This window comes from Megalopta genalis, chromosome 3 (assembly GCF_051020955.1).
Source record: "Megalopta genalis isolate 19385.01 chromosome 3, iyMegGena1_principal, whole genome shotgun sequence".
In the NCBI taxonomy this organism is placed as follows: Eukaryota; Metazoa; Arthropoda; class Insecta; order Hymenoptera; family Halictidae; genus Megalopta; species Megalopta genalis.
The window spans coordinates 9995211-10013095 of NC_135015.1; the positions used below are offsets into that span (position 1 = coordinate 9995211).

The 17885-nt window shown below is 38.3% G+C and overlaps 3 protein-coding genes and 1 long non-coding RNA gene across 10 annotated transcripts; 1 reads left to right on the forward strand and 3 right to left on the reverse strand.

Annotated features, from left to right (window-relative positions):
• Nucleotides 1-575: 575 nt before the first annotated feature.
• LOC143259105 (odorant receptor 10-like) lies at nt 576-2983 on the reverse strand. Of its 2 annotated transcripts, XM_076519964.1 has the most exons (5): nt 2409-2983; nt 1576-1675; nt 1280-1390; nt 783-938; nt 576-716 (listed from the first exon to the last, which is right to left on the reverse strand). In XM_076519964.1, exons 1-5 carry the CDS (start codon nt 2963-2965, stop codon nt 663-665), a joined length of 978 nt encoding a protein of 325 aa, XP_076376079.1. In that variant the 5' UTR covers nt 2966-2983; the 3' UTR covers nt 576-662. The 2 variants fall into 2 exon arrangements, with proteins under 2 accessions (XP_076376079.1, XP_076376080.1); XM_076519965.1 differs by lacking the exon at nt 576-716 and having other exon boundaries at nt 862-1020.
• Nucleotides 792-9429, forward strand: LOC143259113 (uncharacterized). Its single transcript, XR_013032922.1, has 4 exons — nt 792-911; nt 3999-4636; nt 4895-5074; nt 9350-9429. It is a non-coding gene; the product is annotated as an uncharacterized LOC143259113 (long non-coding RNA).
• LOC143259080 (odorant receptor 4-like) lies at nt 4660-12817 on the reverse strand. 3 transcript variants are annotated; one of them, XM_076519917.1, is made up of 7 exons: nt 11900-12817; nt 11225-11324; nt 10997-11107; nt 9832-9934; nt 9566-9765; nt 4946-5101; nt 4660-4879 (listed from the first exon to the last, which is right to left on the reverse strand). In XM_076519917.1, the coding sequence occupies exons 1-7, from the start codon at nt 12802-12804 to the stop codon at nt 4826-4828; spliced, it is 1629 nt and encodes a 542-aa protein (XP_076376032.1). In that variant the 5' UTR covers nt 12805-12817; the 3' UTR covers nt 4660-4825. The 3 variants fall into 3 exon arrangements, with proteins under 3 accessions (XP_076376032.1, XP_076376033.1, XP_076376034.1); XM_076519918.1 differs by lacking the exons at nt 4660-4879; nt 4946-5101 and adding an exon at nt 9359-9499; XM_076519919.1 differs by lacking the exons at nt 4660-4879; nt 4946-5101; nt 9832-9934 and adding an exon at nt 9359-9499 and having other exon boundaries at nt 9566-9721.
• A 1229-nt stretch (nt 12818-14046) lies between these two features.
• On the reverse strand, nt 14047-16756 carry LOC143259090 (odorant receptor 82a-like). 4 transcript variants are annotated; one of them, XM_076519940.1, is made up of 5 exons: nt 15939-16756; nt 14967-15066; nt 14739-14849; nt 14259-14414; nt 14047-14192 (listed from the first exon to the last, which is right to left on the reverse strand). In XM_076519940.1, the coding sequence occupies exons 1-5, from the start codon at nt 16754-16756 to the stop codon at nt 14139-14141; spliced, it is 1239 nt and encodes a 412-aa protein (XP_076376055.1). In that variant the 3' UTR covers nt 14047-14138. The 4 variants fall into 4 exon arrangements, 3 of the variants coding, with proteins under 3 accessions (XP_076376055.1, XP_076376054.1, XP_076376056.1); XM_076519939.1 differs by having other exon boundaries at nt 14967-15087; XM_076519941.1 differs by lacking the exon at nt 14047-14192 and having other exon boundaries at nt 14290-14458; nt 14967-15087.
• Nucleotides 16757-17885: the final 1129 nt, after the last annotated feature.

The window sequence follows — 17885 nt, forward strand, 5'->3', positions numbered from 1 at the left end:
CTTGCCTTATGTCTTAGGTAGTATCTTACCGTAACTATGGACCTCATGATCCGTGATTATGAGAACCGATCGCTGTTATCAACCTAACAATTCTCTATTAAAAACTAGTTAAAAGCTGCAAATCAAATGGATATTTGCTCCAAATGGTTCAGAAAAATTATACATTTTCTACATATTGATTTAAAGGGGAATTGAACAATGTAGTGGCTTTTTACAATTTGTTTCTAAATAGTTTCATTTTATCAGTGGAACGATACTGGCAGCCGATTTTATATTGAACAGGTAACTCATCTGTGTACACAAACGCAATATAGATTATTACTCAGGCTATGAAAAGGAAACGAAACAAAACCTGCATTACGTTTTCAACTTATCCAGTCTGACTCTCCCTTTTAGTGATGAAACTATTAAAGTGGACTGTGTTGAAATGGCTAAAATTGAGAATTTTCTTCAACATCATTAGTTTGGAAAGCGGCTGCAATAATTTCGAAAATTTTTAAAGTGTTAAAAGTACTTCACTCTTTACTTACTGAACAACCTCTGTAAATATTCGAAATATCATTCTTCTACAATCATCAACACAATAGGAACGGTGTACTATAGCACAAAGAATTACTTGGGCCACTATGGAGCCAAAGATGCTCCCGCATTTGTCAACTCACTTAATCAGAAAACTCTCGTAACATATTCAAGAAGGCTACCGATGTTTTAATCACCTGTTGATCCGACAGATTCATGTTAACTCTCGCATTCACGTGGAGAAGATTTTCTGGTATACTCACTGTAGCGAAGCTGGACAGTGTTAATTGAATGATATTTCCAGCTGTAAGCTTCATGGACGAGTTGGACATCAACATTATCAGGACCACGCCGAGTTTCGACTTCTCCGGTAATCGATACCAGTCAATCATGTAAGCTGTCTCGCCAACTTTTCTGCACTATACACATAGCGTAACATCGAAGTAGGTGTAGATTACGTTAATTACACAGAAAGAAGGAAACCTCGCAGATTTTTATATCCTGGAAATAAATTATCAAGATCGTAATTCTGAATGCATGTTACCATTACTCGGTCATAGTTTCAGAAGAATTTGCAGAAATATTTCTTAGAATTTCCGACGTGTTTTTAAGCTGGATGTAGTTTTCAATTAGGTCTGAGTTAGGTTTGGAATAGGTTTGGTATATGAAAATCTGCGAGGTAACCAATTTTCTGTATTATGTTCTAGATTAACTATTAAGGAAAATTATTGTAAATTCAAAAACGTCTGCGTAAACTTACTTCTTCAGCGACCAACTCGCCTATGTAACAAAATATGAAAATATTGAAGACGAAAGACATCATTATCATACCGTATGTTAATACATGGGCCACGTCTTTCGCCCTGCTTTCCTGTAACATGTTAAATTTACATTCCGTAACAAAATAGAATTGAAGTTTTCATGGTCCTCATAATCAATGATAGAATTGTATATGGTGTCCACCTTTGGATTCAATAAATGCGAAAATCCAGAAAAAAATTGAATAATCAAATCAAATCTATTTGAAAATCAAAAGCTGAAGGAGTTTTTCCATACCACAATAACGTAATACCCACAGAGACATATATCTACTGTACTCCCGAAATATTCCACAAGACATATCTGAGTTAGTGCTTTTTCCATCAACTTCAAGAATCTGTAACAGTGAACGCAAGAATTACGTGGAAAAAGTCTATCAATTCGGAGTTGGCATGACTGAAAACCGAAATATAAAAAAGAGTTATTTGCGTGTTAGATATTTCAGTATTATATTCAACTATTAAAAATTGAGATTATATTAGGTGAATCATGCTTTTTAAAATAACCCTGAAATCCTATGTCATACACATTCGAGGTTCAAAATTGCTATACTTGAATTGCAGAGGAATTCAAGGATGTTATGCATTGGAGATCAGTTGACAATCACTAGTTTAAGAAAATGTATGAAATCGCAAAGAACACGATGATCAACGAAAATAACAAAAACGATCATTTTTGTAATAAAGTGAGCATTCTCTGTTGGCAACCATCATGATACATTCTAGTCACTTAAGATTGATTGCACAAATTATGAGCTTTCACAAATTTGGTCTACAATGCATAACAGTTCTAATGGACAACAGTGATAACAATGATCATTACACTGCAGATTTGATGCTTTTGTGACGAAAAAGAGTTTTTGTGATCTTAAAGAACAGAAAGAGTAAACGAAGTGAAGAATATCAATGCATTGCCTTCAACCTACTATAATTATTAAAGAAAGGAACATCTTCCTAATTAACCTATAGTTCTTTCCACAAATGTAGACAATTTTTCTCTTGCTTCAAATCCGCAGTGTAGTGATCATTAAAACTTTTCGATACACAACCAAATCGCAAATATTCACATACGTCTGTATTCGAATATGTTGACCCACGATTTTCGAGAGCCTTCCATTTGTGGTCTTGCTCATATCAAACCGGCCATCTACCAAATACCCCATCCAGCACATGAGAACCTGCATTTGGCCACACGCATGCACCGCGAAAGAAGCTGCCAGGCTGCAAGACGCCGCTCCAACGAAATGGATTACCAGCGTTGAAAACATTTGGATTGTGAAGAAGATCTCGTTAACAGGGCTATGATATGCGTCAATTATCAGCTTGGAAACTGGCAACGCCAGAGGGAGAAAGCTATCATTTCCACCCTCAATCGGAATTTTCCCGGTTTTGAGGGGCATTATGATGTTATAGAAAATGTAGCCACCGAACATGAAGAATGAGCATATTTTCACTAATCGTCGGCCAAAGTATGCGTTTGCTATCATAATCTTTCTGTCTTCCATGTGTTGCACGTTCTTCCAATCCCATTCGATGCGTTCGACGCACTCGCGGATATCTCCTGCGTGGACCATCAGTGAGTAGTATTTCAAGTACGTCATTATACAGAATATCAATGGGCCATACATCTTCAATTTTTCATAGAATATCTCCACCTCGAACCACACGTAGACTGAGCAAGGTGTAAAAAAGATGCTTAACAGGAAATAGCAGAGGAAGTTAATCAGCCAGTCCAGATACACAACACGCTTCGAGACATTATCCGAATGCGGCCAAACACCTATCGGCTTCAGAAGCCAGCGGTTCAACTCGATGCTCAAGTTTACGCACTCTTCGTAGCTGTTCTCTCCTGGTAGAATATTCGAGGAAATCAGTACCCGTTTCGACATTGTTTTATCTTGAGAGCTGATTTCATACTAGAAAGTTCCGTGAGGTCCCGGCAATTCTTGGGAACGTGATGTTGCGCCTGCGCTCATAACTCCTGCAGGAAGGGGTCACGCAACATCGCGACAACGAAGACGCGTCCCCTGCATACATAAAGCATCGACCCTTTCTTTCGACATCTGTCTCTTGCCATGTGTAGACAAAAGGAAGTTTTTCCTTATAAAATATTACTGAAAGCAAAAGGGTGATGAGCAAAGCACTTCGGTAAATCAATTAGGTATTACAGAAGACAGGAGATACAGAAAATTGGCTCGCGATACGTACATATTTCTTTCTCCGTTTCAACCCTCTACATACCATGTAATCTCTATCTTTGAGAGCTATTATTGCTGGCTAACGTTGGCGTATAGAATCGGTCAACATATTGAGGACGAAGCATTTACATCGATGGTTTGTAGGTACCACCATAATTAACACTTTGCATTAATCGTTGCTGTTCTATGACGTGCAGAAGTGAATTTTTATAATCTTTTTATTTATAATCGAATTGTTGTAACGCAAGTTACTTACTCTTACGAGACTGTTCCATTCGGCCAACATAATCCCGAAAACATTAGTATGAACAATGGAGTGTAGTGATGAGAATGTGTGTCATTGTGATGCTCTTCGCATGCCAACTGAAAAAAATGCTGCCGAAGCATCAGAAATGATTTGTGGTGGGAATGTACTATCCAATATTTATCTTGGTGATAATGCTAAATCTCAATCCATCTACAGGTACTGGTAGAGGAAGTTTTGGGAAGCAGATTTTGATCTCCAGGATAAAGAAAGAACTGCCCAACCGCACAGATGAAGGACATTTACATGCTTTGGACACAAATGACGTAATTTCTGCCATGGTATAGGAACTTCTCCTGTGTGCGGCGAAGGCATGCGACCTGACACCTACTGATAATTGCTTATTCCGACCACAATTACCATATACCGGACAGAAGCAGCATCCAAATTGAAGATGTACAATATAAGTCAAAGAAGTGAATCACTCAGTGAAACACTCTAGTTTCTTCAAGTCAGGCATTCACCAGCTGCCCGAAAAATGAGCAAAGTTACACAAAGCAAGGGTGCTAACCTTGAGATAACCTCACCCCGACTCGCCGTGAAACCAAAGGCTTGGCGTGTATGGCAGAACAATACTTATACGGGAGACAGGTCCACACCGCAGCCACACAAGACCCAAATCACATATCACAACGTAAACCCCCATCATTCAAACTTCAACACAGCCTTACTCTACCTTTCAGTGATCAAATGAAGCTATTAAAGAGGACTGTGTTCTAACGGCGAAAATAGAAATGGCTGTGAAATTAATATTAAAATAATATTCTCCGATATCATCAGTCTGAAAAACGGCTAAGGTAGTGTTGAAAATTTTGGAAATGTTAAAAAATACTGCACTCTTTACTCACTCTTTACTCAATAACCACTGTAAATATTCAAAATATCATTCTAGTACAATTGTCAACAGAACAGTATTGGTATACTATAGTAGTACGGATTACTTAGACCACTATGGAGTCAATGGTGCACCGTGTCTGTCAACTCACTTAATCAGATAACTCTCGTAACATATTCAAGAAGGCTACCGATGTTTTAATCACCTGTTGATTCAACAGATTCATATTGGTTTTCACATTCACGTGGAGAAGATTTTTTGGTGTACTCACCGTAGCGAAGCTGGACAACGTTAATTTAATGATACTTCCAGCGGTAAGCTTCATGGACGAGTTGGACATCAGCATTATCAGGATCACGCCGAGTTTCGACTTTTGTGGTAATCGATACCAATCAATCATGTAAGTTGTCTCGCCAACTTTTCTGCACTGATGTAACATGTTCATTGTTTTGTATCATATTGCTCTGTATAATGTAATGTCGACTTAGGTGTCGACGACGTAGGTGTCGTTTACATTAATTATGAAAAAAGGGGACACCTCACGGATTTTGTCAAGGTTATGTCAAGGTAGAAATTCTAAATAAGTTTTCGCTATAAATGTTGTCACCACTTGGACATAATGACTGTCCTGATCAGCCATATCTGAGTTAGAAATCAGCTAGGTAACCCACTTTGTGTATAATTTCTCAGATTACTTTTTGGCCGACGGTTAATGAAACAAATCCCGGTAACCGTTCTACGACACGGCATCCTATAACTTCGCTCTGACACGATAGGATAAATTACGGAAACCCTCGTATAGCACTGCAACGTATAACATTGTTCCGCTCTAACACGATAAGAAAATTCCGAAAATCTTTGTACGACACTGTACTTCTACAGCACTGGCCAACATGATTTTTATTTAACATATTTAAAAACTAAATTACCTTAAAGTAATGACGAGAAGGAATAATGTACTATAGTACATTGTTGTGTACTGCATTTACATGAAAATATAATTATTATAATTAAGAAACAAGCTGAAAGAAGCCGAAAATTCAAAACGGAGTTGCAAAATTGTTAATCTTGATACCTTGGAATTTACAATGAGCTTGTAAGTACCAGCAGACAAAGTGAAAGTACAGATTTTTTAAAGAAGATAGAAGGTGCAAAAAACCTGAATGAAGAAAGAAGTTTAGAAAGTGAGGGTAATACCCTTTAACCGATACGTTAAATGAAAATAACATTCCTTGTGCTTTTTTGTTTTGTGTTATAAATACGTTTCTATTTTTAATAAAAGTTACGTTGTTTATATGGAATTAAAAAAAATGCTCCTCTTTAATAAATTTTCGGTACGTAACCACCATTTGTGTACTGAGTCTGGGTCTCATATAAATGGTTTCACACAAAATGCCATTTTCCGCAACCTATCCACCATGTTGTAGGAGGGGGTTACCTGTATCATAAATTCAAAGATACGTTTGAAATCTTACTTCTTCAGCGACCAACTCGCCTATGTAACAAAATATGAAAATATTGAAGACGAGGGACATCAGTATCACAGCGAATGTTACGACAGTGGTCATGTCATTCGTTTTGCTTGCCTGTAACAAATTAATGATATAGTCCACGACAAAATGATACGATTGAAATCCAGAGAAAATTTGAACCACCAAATTATTTCCATTTGAAAATCAAGAGCTGTAAGAGTTTTTTAATACCACGATAATATAATACCCAGCGAGACATATATCCACTGTACACCCAAAACATTCGACAAGCGAGATCTGAGTTAGAGATTTTTCCATCAGGTTCAAGAATCTGTAACAGTGGTTGCGAAAGCTTGAGGGAAAAAGGCAATCAGCACGTGGCTGACAAAAGTAAAAGCCAAAAAATATAAAGAAAGAATCCATAGTCATTTGCATGCTAGATATTTCACTATTAAAAATTGATATTATTAGGTGAATCGTGCTTTTTTAAACAACCTCGAAATCCTATTCTATATTTGAAATCGGTATATTCGAATTGCAAAGTGATTAAGGCATCTTATGCGTTTGTGATCAGTTGTCAGCAGTCACTTCTTCGAGAAAGTGAATGAGTTCATACATACATGATCGGGATGACCATGAAAACATGAATGACACGCGAACAAATGATATTCAATCATAGTGATCAATGTGTTTAAAAAAATCATTTTTTTGGAATAAAGTGATCATTCTGGTGATGGTCACTATAATATCGAAATCTTTCTGGATACTGTCTTTGGTCGTTCACCTTCTGACTTTCAGTAATTTGGTCCATAATGCATAAAGGACAACTTTGACAACAATAATCACTAATTATAACTACCCTTTATTATAACAATTTCCAAATCACAAATATTCACATACGTCTGTATTCGGATATGTTGGCCGACGATCATCGCGAGCCTTTCATTCGTGATTTTGCTCATATCAAACCGGCCGTCTACCAAGTACCCCATCCAGCTCATGAGGACTTGCATTTGACCACATGCATGTACTGCGAAAGCAGCCGCCAGACTGCACGACGCAGCACCAACGCCATGGATTAATAGCGTTCCAAACATTTGCAGCGTGAAGAATATCTCGTTGGCAGGGCTATGTTGAGCGTCGACTATCAGGCTGGAAACTGGCAACGCCAGAGGGAGGAAGCTTCCATTTCCACCCTCAATAGAAATTTTCCCAGTTTTGAGGGGCATTACGACATTATAGAAAATGTAGCCGCCGAACATGAAAATCGAGCAAATTTTCACTAAACGTCGACCAAAATATGCATTTGCTATCATGATCCTTCTGTCTTCCAAGTGTTGCACATTCCTCCAATCCCATTCGATGCGTTTGACGCACTCCCGGATATCGCCTGCGTGGACCATCAGCGAATAGTATTTCAAGAACGCCATTATACAGAATATTAGCGGGCCGTAGATCCTCAATTTGTCATAGAATATTTCAACCTCGAACCACACGTAGAGGGAGCAAGGTGTGAAAAAGGAGCTTAACAGAAAATAGCAGACGAAGTTAATTAGCCAGTCCAAATACACAGCATGCTTCGAGACATTGCTCGAATGCGGCCAAACACCTATCGGCTTCAGGAGCCAGCGGTTCAACTCGATGCTCAAGTTCACGTACTCTTTGTAGTCGTTCTCTTTTCGTAGAGAGTTCGAGAGGATCGGTTCCCGTTTCGACATTATCTCACCCTGAAAGCTCACTTTATACTAGAACCTTGTAAGTGGTTCCGACAGTTCTCCGGAATATGATGTTGCGCCTGCGCTCATGACACCTGTTGGAAGGGGTCACCCAACATCCTGACCGCGGAAGCGCGTCCCCTGCATGCAGAAACCGTCGACCCTTTCTTTCGAAGTTTCCCTATTACGATGTGGGAACAAAAAGCAGTTTCCTTATAAAATATTACTGAAAGCAAAAAGGTGATGAGTAGTGGACATGGCTAAATCAATTATGTATTACAAAAGACAGTAGGTACAGAGAACAGGCACGCGATACGTACACATTTCTTTCTCTGATTCAACTCCCTATCTACTAGTAATCTCCGACTTTGAAAGCCATTACTGCTGGCAAATGTTGGCGTAGAGAATCGCACACTACATCATGGTCAATATGTTGAGTTTGAAGCATTTACTTCGACAGTTAAAAGATATAAGTGTAATTAACATTTTACATTAATCATTGCTGTTTTATCAGGTGCATAAATGAATTTTGGTAATTTTTCTTTCAATGATGATAAAGGATTGTTGTAACGAGAGTTCTGATGTCTTCCAGTATTTAGCTCTTGCTATCCAAAGCACTGAGACTATTTCAATCGGCCAATATATCCCTGAAAAGACTAGCTTAAACAATGGAGTGTAGTTCTGAACATGTGCGTCATTGTAGTGCTCTTCGCATGTCAACTAAAAAAAACGCTGTCGAAGCAGCAGAAATGATTTTTGTTGAGAATGTACTGTCCAACTATTGACGTATGTATCTTAAACCATCTGCAAGTACTGGTACAGGAGATTTTGGGAAGGCGATTTTGATTTATATGATAAAGAAGGACTTGCTGAATCCCATAGATATAAGTACATTTTCATGCTTTGGCATAACGTTATTTCTGCTATGGAATTGAAACCTCTTCCGCCTCCAGCTACTTCGCCTGATCTTGCAGATTATTGCTTGTTCCTATCACCATTGCCATATATCGGACGGGAATATCATCCAAATTGAAAACGTACAATATGTATCGAAGAATTCATCACAGTGAAACACCCTTTCAAGTCAGGCATCCGCCAGCTGCCCGAAAAATGAGCAAGGATTACACAAAACGAGGGAGCTAACATTGACATAACCTTGGCAAAATCTTGACCGTACACCGCCGTGAAACCAAAGACTACGGGTCTGTAGCACAGCAATAGAGTTACTTGCGACGAGTGTCGGTCATGTGTCTCGAGACAGTAATAAATACTGCTTCTCAAAATTGTGGGTGACAGGACCTCACCGTAACGAAAATAGAAACGGCTGTGAAATTAATACTACCATTAATGTTACAAGAAAATAATTCTTTCCGGCATCGTCAATCTGAAAAACGGCTAAGATAGTGTTGAAAATTTTGGAAATGTTAAAAAATACTTCCCTTCTTACTCACTGAATAACCTCTGTAAATATTCAAAATATCATTCTAGTACAACTGTCAACAGAGTAGTATCGGTATACTATAAAACAATACGGATTACTTAGGCCACTATGGAGCCAAAGGTGCACGGTATCTATCAACTCGCTTAATCAGTTAACTCTCGCAACATATTCAAGAAGGCTACCGATGTTTTAATCACCTGTTGATTCGACAGATTCACGTTAGTTCTCACAGTGACGTGAAGGAGATTTCCTAGTGTACTCACCGTAGCGAAGCTGGACAGCGTTAATTTAATGATGCTTCCAGCGGTAAGCTTCATGGACGAGTTGGACATCAACATTATCAGGACCACGCTGAGTTTGGACTTCTCCGGTAAGCGATACCAATCAATCATGTAAGATGTCTCGCCAACTTTTCTGCACTGATGTAACATGTTCGTTGTTCGTTGTTTTGTATCATATTGTTCTGTATAATGTAACGTTGACGTAGGTGTCGTTTACATTAATTATGCAAAAAAAGGGGACACCCCACCGATTGTAATGTCCTTCGAATACATTGTCAAGTTCGTAATCGTAAATAAGTTTTCGCTATACATGTTACCACCACTTTGTAACAAGATCCTGATCAGCCACATCTGAGTTAAAAATCGGCGAGGTAATCCACTTTGTGTATAATTTCCCAGATTACTTTTTAGTGGACAGTTAGAGAAACAGATACAGGTAGCCCTATTACAACACGGCATCCTATAACACGGTTTCGCTCTCACACGATAGAATGAATTGCGGGAACCCTCATATAGCACTGCAACCTATAACACTGTTTCGTTCTAACACGATAAGGAAATTCCGAAAACCATTGTACGACACTACTTCTACAGTACTGGATAACATGACTTTTGTTTAACCAATTAAAAAACTAAAGAACCTTAAAAATTATGACGGTAACGAATAATGTATAATGCCATTATATGAAAATATAATTATTATAATTAAGCGTATATAGATATATATACCCTTCTGCTGAAAGAAGCTAAAAATTTAAAAGAAAGCTGCAAAATTGTCAATTTTCATATCATTAAACCTACAATGACCTTGTAAGAATCAGCAAACAAACCAAAATTACAGATTTTTTAAAGAAGCTAGAAGGAGCTAATAGAAAAACGTTCTCATTTGATTGCACTGAGTAGTGACCAAGAACAAATAATATTTATTGTTAATTTTTTTTGTTTTGTGTTAAACATGCATTTATATTTTTAATAGAAGTTAAGTTGCTTATATAGATTTAAAAAAAAATGTTTGTTGTTAATAAATTTTCGGTACCCAATCTCCCTTTTTGTACTGATTCTGGATCTCATATGAGCCGTTTATTTTGAAAGTGGCATAAGTCACTTTGTTTTTAAGTCGATATATTTAAGGGTTTGCGTTTTAACACGTTTAAAAATATGGATGCTAACTTTCGAAAAGATTTACTTGTATTTGTTATCTCAGGATACTGATATTTTTCTCAGTATAAATAATTTCGTATAAACATTAAAAAATCACCACTTTTCATTACGGTAAAGTGACTTATGCCACTTTCAAAATAAACGACTCATATAACACAGTTTCACACAACACAGAATTTTCTAGGAACCTATCTAAAGTGTTATAGTAGGGATACCTGTATCACAAATTCAAAGACCCGTATGAAATCTTACTTCTTCAGCGACCAACTCGCCTATGTAACAAAATATGAAAATATTGAAGACGAGAGACATCAGTATCACAGCGAATGTTACAACAGAGGTCATGTCATTCGTTCTGCTTGCCTATAACAAATTAATGATATAGTACACGACAAAATTATAGGATTGAAATCCAGAGAAAATTTGAACAACCAAATTATTTCCATTTGAAAATCAAGAGCTGTAAGAGTTTTTTAATACCACGATAATATAATACCCAGCGAGACATATATCCACTGTACACCCAAAACATTCGACAAGCGAGATCTGTGTTAGAGATTTTTCCATCAGGATCAAGAATCTGTAACAGTGGTTGCAAAAGCTAGAGAGAAAATGCACTCAACACGTGATTGACAAAAGTAAAAGCCAAAATATAAAAAAAGAGTCCATAGTCATTTACATGCTAGATATTTAACTATCAAAAATTGATGTTATTAGGTGAATCGTGCTTTTTAAAACAACCACGAAATCCCGTACTACACATATTCCATGTTTGAAATCGTTATAATAGAATTGCAGTGTGATTCAGGGCTGTTATCAATCGGTGATTAATTATCAGCAGTCACTTCTTCGAGAAAGTGGGTGAGTTCACCCACTCATGATCCGGATGACCATGAAAACATGAATGTTACGCGAACAAATTATATTAAATCATAGTATCCAATGTGTTTAAAAAAATCATTTTTGGAATAGAGTGAACAGTTTGGTGACGGTTACTATAATATGGAAATCTTTCTGGCCACTATCTTTCGTCGTTAATCTTCTGACTTTTAGTGATTTTATCCACAAAGCATAAGGGACAACTGAGCCAACAATGATTACTAATTATAACTGCCCTTTGTTATACCAATTTCCAAGTCGCAAATATTCACATACGTCTGTATTCGGATATGTTGGCCGACGATCATCGCGAGCCTTCCATTCGTGCTCTTGCTCATATCAATCCGGCCATCTACCAAGTACCCCATCCAGCACATGAGAATCTGCATTTGACCACATGCATGTACTGCGAAAGCAGCCGCCAAGCTGCACGACGCTGCCCCAACGCCATGGATTAATAGTGCTGCAAACAGTTGCAGCGTGAAGAAGATCTCGTTAGCAGGACTATGTCGTGCATCGACAATCAGGCTGGAAACTGGCAACGCTAGAGGAAGGAAACTTCCATTTACACCCTCAATCGAAATTTTCCCGGTATTTAGGGGCATTATGATGTTATAGAAAGCAAAACCGCCAAACATGAAGAACGAACAGATTTTCACTAATCGTCGGCCAAAGTACGCGTTTCCTATCATGATCGCTCTGTCTTCCGAGTGTTGCACATTTCTCCAATCCCATTCGATACGTTTGACGCACTCGCGAATATCGTCTGTGTGGACCATCAGCGAGTAGTATTTCAAGAACGCCATTATACAGAATATCAATGGGCCAGACATCCTCAATTTGTCATAGAATATTTCAACCTCGAGCCACATGTAGAGCGAGCAAGGTGTAAAAAAGATGCTTAACAATGAGTAGCAGAGGAAGTTAATCAGCCAGTCCAAATATACGGTGTACTTCGAGACATTGCTCGAATGCGGCCAAACACCTATCGGTTTCAGGAGCCAGCGGTTCAACTCAATGCTCAAGTTTACGTCCTCTATGTAGTCATTCTCTTTTCGTAGAGAGTTCGAGAGGATCGGCTTCCGTTTCGACATTATCTCACCTTGAAAGCTCACTTCATACTGGAACGTTGTAAGGGGTTCCCGCAGTTCTTCGGAATACGATGTTGCGCCTGCGCCCATGACACCTTCTGGAAGAGGTCACCCAATCGCGTCTCCTGCATATCGAAACCGTCGACTATTTCTTTCGAAGATCCCCTATTACGATGTGAGAACAAAAAGAAGTTTCCTTATAAAGTATTACTGAAAGCAAGAGGGTGATGTGTAGTGCGCATAGGTAAATCAATTAGGTATTACAGAAGACAGGAGGTAGAGAAAATTGGCTCGCGATACGTGCACATTTTTTTCTCTGATTCAACCCTCTACGTACTAGCAGTCTCTGACCTTGAGTGCTATTACCGCTGGCAAACGATGACGTATAGAATTGCTTACTACATCATGGTTAACATGCTCGGTACGAAGCATTCACACCGATATTTTGTACGTACCATATACTTATAATTAACACTTTGCATTAACAACAGTGTTCATCTCTTGCTATACAAAGAACTATGAGAATGTTAAAATCGGCCAGCATAACCCCGAAAACACTAGCTTAAACAATGGAGTGTAGTTACGTGCATGTGCGTCATTGTGGTGCTCTTCGCATATCAACTGAAAAAAACCGCTGCCGAAGCAACAGAAATGATTTGTGGTGGGAACGTATTATCTAATATTTGTCTTGGTCACAATTCTGTATCTCAATTCATCTGTAAGTACTGGTACAGGAGGTTTTGGAAAGGATATTTTGATCTCCAGAATAAAGAAGGACTTGATCTACCGCATAGATTTAAGGACATTTTTATGCTTTTAGCACAGGTAATGTCATTTCTGCTATGGCATGAGAACCTTCTCCGCATACATCGAATTGGCCAGACCTGGCATCCGCTGATTATTGCTTATTCCGATCACCATTATCATAGCCACGTTATGGCAGAGGAATACAAGTTAAATGCGACGAGTATCGGCCATGTATCTTGGGATGGTCAGAAATACCGCTTCTCGAAAATGCGGGTGAAGGCCCACACCATAGCTAGTCGAAACACAAATTACGTAGCCCACGCCATAAACCTCCATCATACAGCTTTACTCTCCCTTTCAATGACCAAACGAGACCTATCAAAGAGGACTCTGTTCTATTAGCGAAAATAGAGGTAGCTGTTAAATTAATATTACCATTATAATGTTACCAGAAAATAATTGTTTCCGGCATCATCAATTTGGAAAACGGCTAAGATAGTGTTGAAAATTTGGGTAATGTTAAAAAATACTTCCCTTCTTACTCACTGAATAACCTCTGTAAATATTCAAAATACCATTCTAGTACAATTCTCAACAGAATAATATTGTTATACTATAGCAGTACGGGTTACTTAGACCACTATCAAGCCAAATGTGCGTGGCGTCTGTCAATTCGCTTATTCAGTTAAAGTTCGCAACATATTCAAAAAGGCTACCGATGTTTTAATAACCTGTTGATTCAACAAGTTCATGTCACTTCCATCAATCACGTAAAGAAAACATTCTGGTAAACTCACCGTAGCGAAACTGGACAGAGATAATTTAATGATACTTCCAGCGGTAAGCTTTACGGATGAGTTGGACATCAGCATTATCAGGACCACGCCGAGTTTCGATTTCTCTGGTAATCGATACCAATCAATCATGTAAGATGTTGCACCAACTTTTCTGCACTGATGTAACATGTTCATTGTTCGTTGTCTTGTACCATATTATTCTGTATAATGTAACGTCGATGTAGGTGTCGTTTACATTAATTATGCAAAAAGGGGGACACCCCAATGATTGTAATGTCCATCGAATACATTGTCAAGATCGTAATTCTAAACTACTTTTCGCTATACATGCTACAGAACGATCATAATGACTGTTCTGAACAGCCACATCTGAGTTAGGAATCGGTAAGGTAACTCACTTTCTATAGAATTTTCTAGATTACTTTTCAGCGGACTGTTAGTGAAACAAATATAACTTCAAAGACACGTATGAAATCTTACTTCTTCAGCGACCAACTCGCCTATGTAACAAAATATGAAAATATTGAAGACCAGAGACAATAGTATTACAGCGTATGTTACGACAGAGGTCATGTCTTTCGTTCTGCTTGCCTGTAACAAATTAATAATATAGTCCATGACAAAATGATAGGATTGAAATCCGGAGAAAACTTGCACAACCAAATCAATTCCATTTGAAAATCAAGAGTTATAGGAGTTTTTTCATACCACAATAACATAATATCCAGCGAGACATATATCCACTGTACACCCAAAACATTCGACAAGCGAGATCTGAGTTAGTGCTTTTTCCATCAGGTTCAAGAATCTGTAACAGTGGTTACAAAGGCTAGAGGAGAAAGGCGAGTCAGTACGTGGCTGACAAGAGTAAAAGCAAAAATATAAAAAGAAAGAGTCCACAGTCATTTGCATGCTAGATATTTGACTATTAAAAATTGAGATATTAGAATCATTTCTTTTAAAATAACCACGTAATCCCATTCTATACATATTCAATGTTCGAAATTGTTATACTTAAATTGCAGAGAGATTCAGGGCTGTTATACATTAACACGTTGAATGCCACGCCGGTTTTACAGAAATTATCCGCGGCGCCACGATGAATTTTCTTTTATGCGATACATATAATGTTGAAATATTATCTGCAATAGATAAGTTACAGTGTATAACCATGTTTGACATGTTAATTGCGACAGGGGTCACTGTTTGAATTGACGATGGTAATAATACAAAATTTTAGATATTGACATTTGTTTGAAATTATATATATTTCTATCAATTTGGTCGCGCCGGTCACCGTCAAGTTAAGTGCCGGTCACCGGTGACCCCCGTGGCATTCAACGTGTTAATGATCAATTGTCAGCAATCACTGCTTCGAGAAAGTGGATCAGTTCACACATACGTGATCAGGATGACCATGAAAACATGAATGATATGCGAACAAATGATATTCAATCGTAGTGTCCAATGCGTCTAAAAATATAATTTTTGGAATAAAGTGATCATTCTGGTGATGGTCACTATAATATCGAAATCTCTCTGGACACTGTCTTTGGTCGTTCATCTTCTGACTTTCAGTGATTTCGTCCACAATGCATAAGGGACAATTGGGACAACAATAATCACTGATTGTAACTACCCTTTGTTATACCAATTTCCAAATCGCAAATATTCACACACGTTTGTATTCGGATATGTTGGCCGACGATCATGGCGAGCCTTCCGTTCGTGGTCTTGCTCATATCAAACCGACCATCTACCAAGTACCCCATCCAGCACATGAGGACCTGCATCTGACCACATGCATGTACTGCGAAAGCAGCCGCCAGGCTGCACGCCGCCGCTCCAACGCCGTGGATTAATAGCGCTCCAAACAATTGTAGCGTGAAGAAGATCTCATTGACAGGGCTATGTCGTGCGTCGATTATCAGCCTGGAAACTGGGAACCCTAGCGGGAGGAAGCTTCCATTTCCACTCTCCATCGGGATTTTCCCAATTTTTATGGGTACTGCGATGTTATAGAAAGCAAAACCGCTGAACATGAAGAACGAACAGATTTTCACTAATCGTCGACCAAAGTATGCGTTTCCTATCATGATCGCTCTGTCTTCCGAGTGTTGCACATTTCTCCAGTCCCATTCGATGCACTTGATGCATTTGCGAATATCAGCAGCATGAACCATCAGCGAGTAGTACTTCAAATACGCCATTATGCAGAATATCAACGGGCCGTAGTGCTTCAATTTATCATAGAATACCTCCCCCTCAAGCCACACGTAGAGGGAGCATGGTGCGAACAGGAAGCTTATCAGGAAGTAGCAAATGAGGTTTATCAACCAGTCGAAACACATCTTGGACTTGGAGATATTGTTCGAATGCGGCCAAACACCTATCGGCTTCAGGAGCCAGCGGTTCAACTCGATGCTCAAGTTCACATGCTCTACATAGTCGTTCTCTTTTTGTAAAGAGTTCGAGAGGATCGGCTCCCGTTTCGACATTATTTTACCTTGAGAGCACACTTCAGACTAGAACATTGTAAGCAGTTCCGACAGTTCTTGGGAATATGATGTTGCGCCTGCGCTCATAACTTCTGTTGGACGGGGTAACCCAATATCGTGACCGCAGAAGCACGTCCCCTGCATACAGAAATCGTCGACCCTTTCTTTCAAAGTTTCCCTATTACGACGTGAGGACAAAAAGAAGTTTCCTTATAAAATATGACTGAAAGCAAGGGGGCGATGACTGGTGTGTATCGGTAAATTAATTACGTATACCAGAAGACCGAAGATACCTAGAGATGGCACGCGATACGTGCACATTATTTTCTGTGATTCGGTTACGTACATACTGGCAATCTCTAAGTTAATAGTAATTTTTATTATCAAATGTTTGCGCACAATGTCGTTCATTACATCGTTGCTTGTAAGTACCTTACGTACAATTAATTCTTTGCATCAATCTCGATGTTTGACTATTCCACTGACTACTCCAATTGTTGTTTGTGATATATATTATCTAATTTTCACAAGTTAGATGTAATCTGTTGCACGTAAGAAACTAATTTTATGTTAAAGTATAAATGTTCACTTGAAACTTTCACAAATAAAGTGGAATTATGGTGCGTTTTACCCAATTTTCTTTTACTCTACCCTTGGAGGTGTACGATAACGCAACGAAATTTTGATCTAAAACATCACTTTTCGCGTTCTTTGTCTGTGCCTTTTTACTATCCATAAGTTGTAATTTAAAAACAAAAGCTGATGACTGTTATTTTAGAATATCTACGGAATAGTCAATAATTTTTGGGACTCAACTTGATAAATGGTTTAGATTTTTAGAGTTTTGATCGTAGCGTAAATGCAGACACGATGTGATGGAAATCACGATTTGATTTATTAATTGTTATTATGAAAGTATTATTATCAATATAATGTTACCAACAAATAATTTTCATCAATATCATCAGTTTGGAAAACGTTGAAAATGTGTTTGCACGTAAAGGACCATCTCCCGTTCAGGAGATCTTTTTTAAAGAATCTTTATGATTACAACAAATTATTCATTATTCATTTTATTTGACGGATTCTACGTTATGGGAAACTTTCTAATTATTTAGTTTAGTCACTT

Bases quoted from the DNA above. Each gene is read 5' to 3' on its own strand.
- LOC143259105 (XM_076519964.1), bottom strand. From the start codon at position 2,965: ATGTATGGCCCATTGATATTCTGTATAATGACGTACTTGAAATACTAC. The intron at 1,676-2,408 runs GTATGTGAATAT...TCACTGTTACAG, and splicing joins CAACATATTCGAATACAGAC to ATTCTTGAAGTTGATGGAAA. The intron at 1,391-1,575 runs GTATGGAAAAAC...AACATGTTACAG, and splicing joins GTGGGTATTACGTTATTGTG to GAAAGCAGGGCGAAAGACGT.
- LOC143259080 (XM_076519917.1), bottom strand. From the start codon at position 12,804: ATGGGCGCAGGCGCAACATCGTATTCCGAAGAACTGCGGGAACCCCTT. The intron at 11,325-11,899 runs GTATGTGAATAT...CCACTGTTACAG, and splicing joins CAACATATCCGAATACAGAC to ATTCTTGATCCTGATGGAAA. The intron at 9,935-10,996 runs GTAAGATTTCAT...TTTTTAACTCAG, and splicing joins GCGAGTTGGTCGCTGAAGAA to ATGTGGCTGATCAGGATCTT.
- LOC143259090 (XM_076519939.1), bottom strand. From the start codon at position 16,756: ATGTCGAAACGGGAGCCGATCCTCTCGAACTCTTTACAAAAAGAGAAC. The intron at 15,088-15,938 runs GTGTGTGAATAT...TTTCTCCTCTAG, and splicing joins CAACATATCCGAATACAAAC to CCTTTGTAACCACTGTTACA. The intron at 14,193-14,258 runs GTGAGTTTACCA...TTGAATCAACAG, and splicing joins CTCTGTCCAGTTTCGCTACG to GTTATTAAAACATCGGTAGC.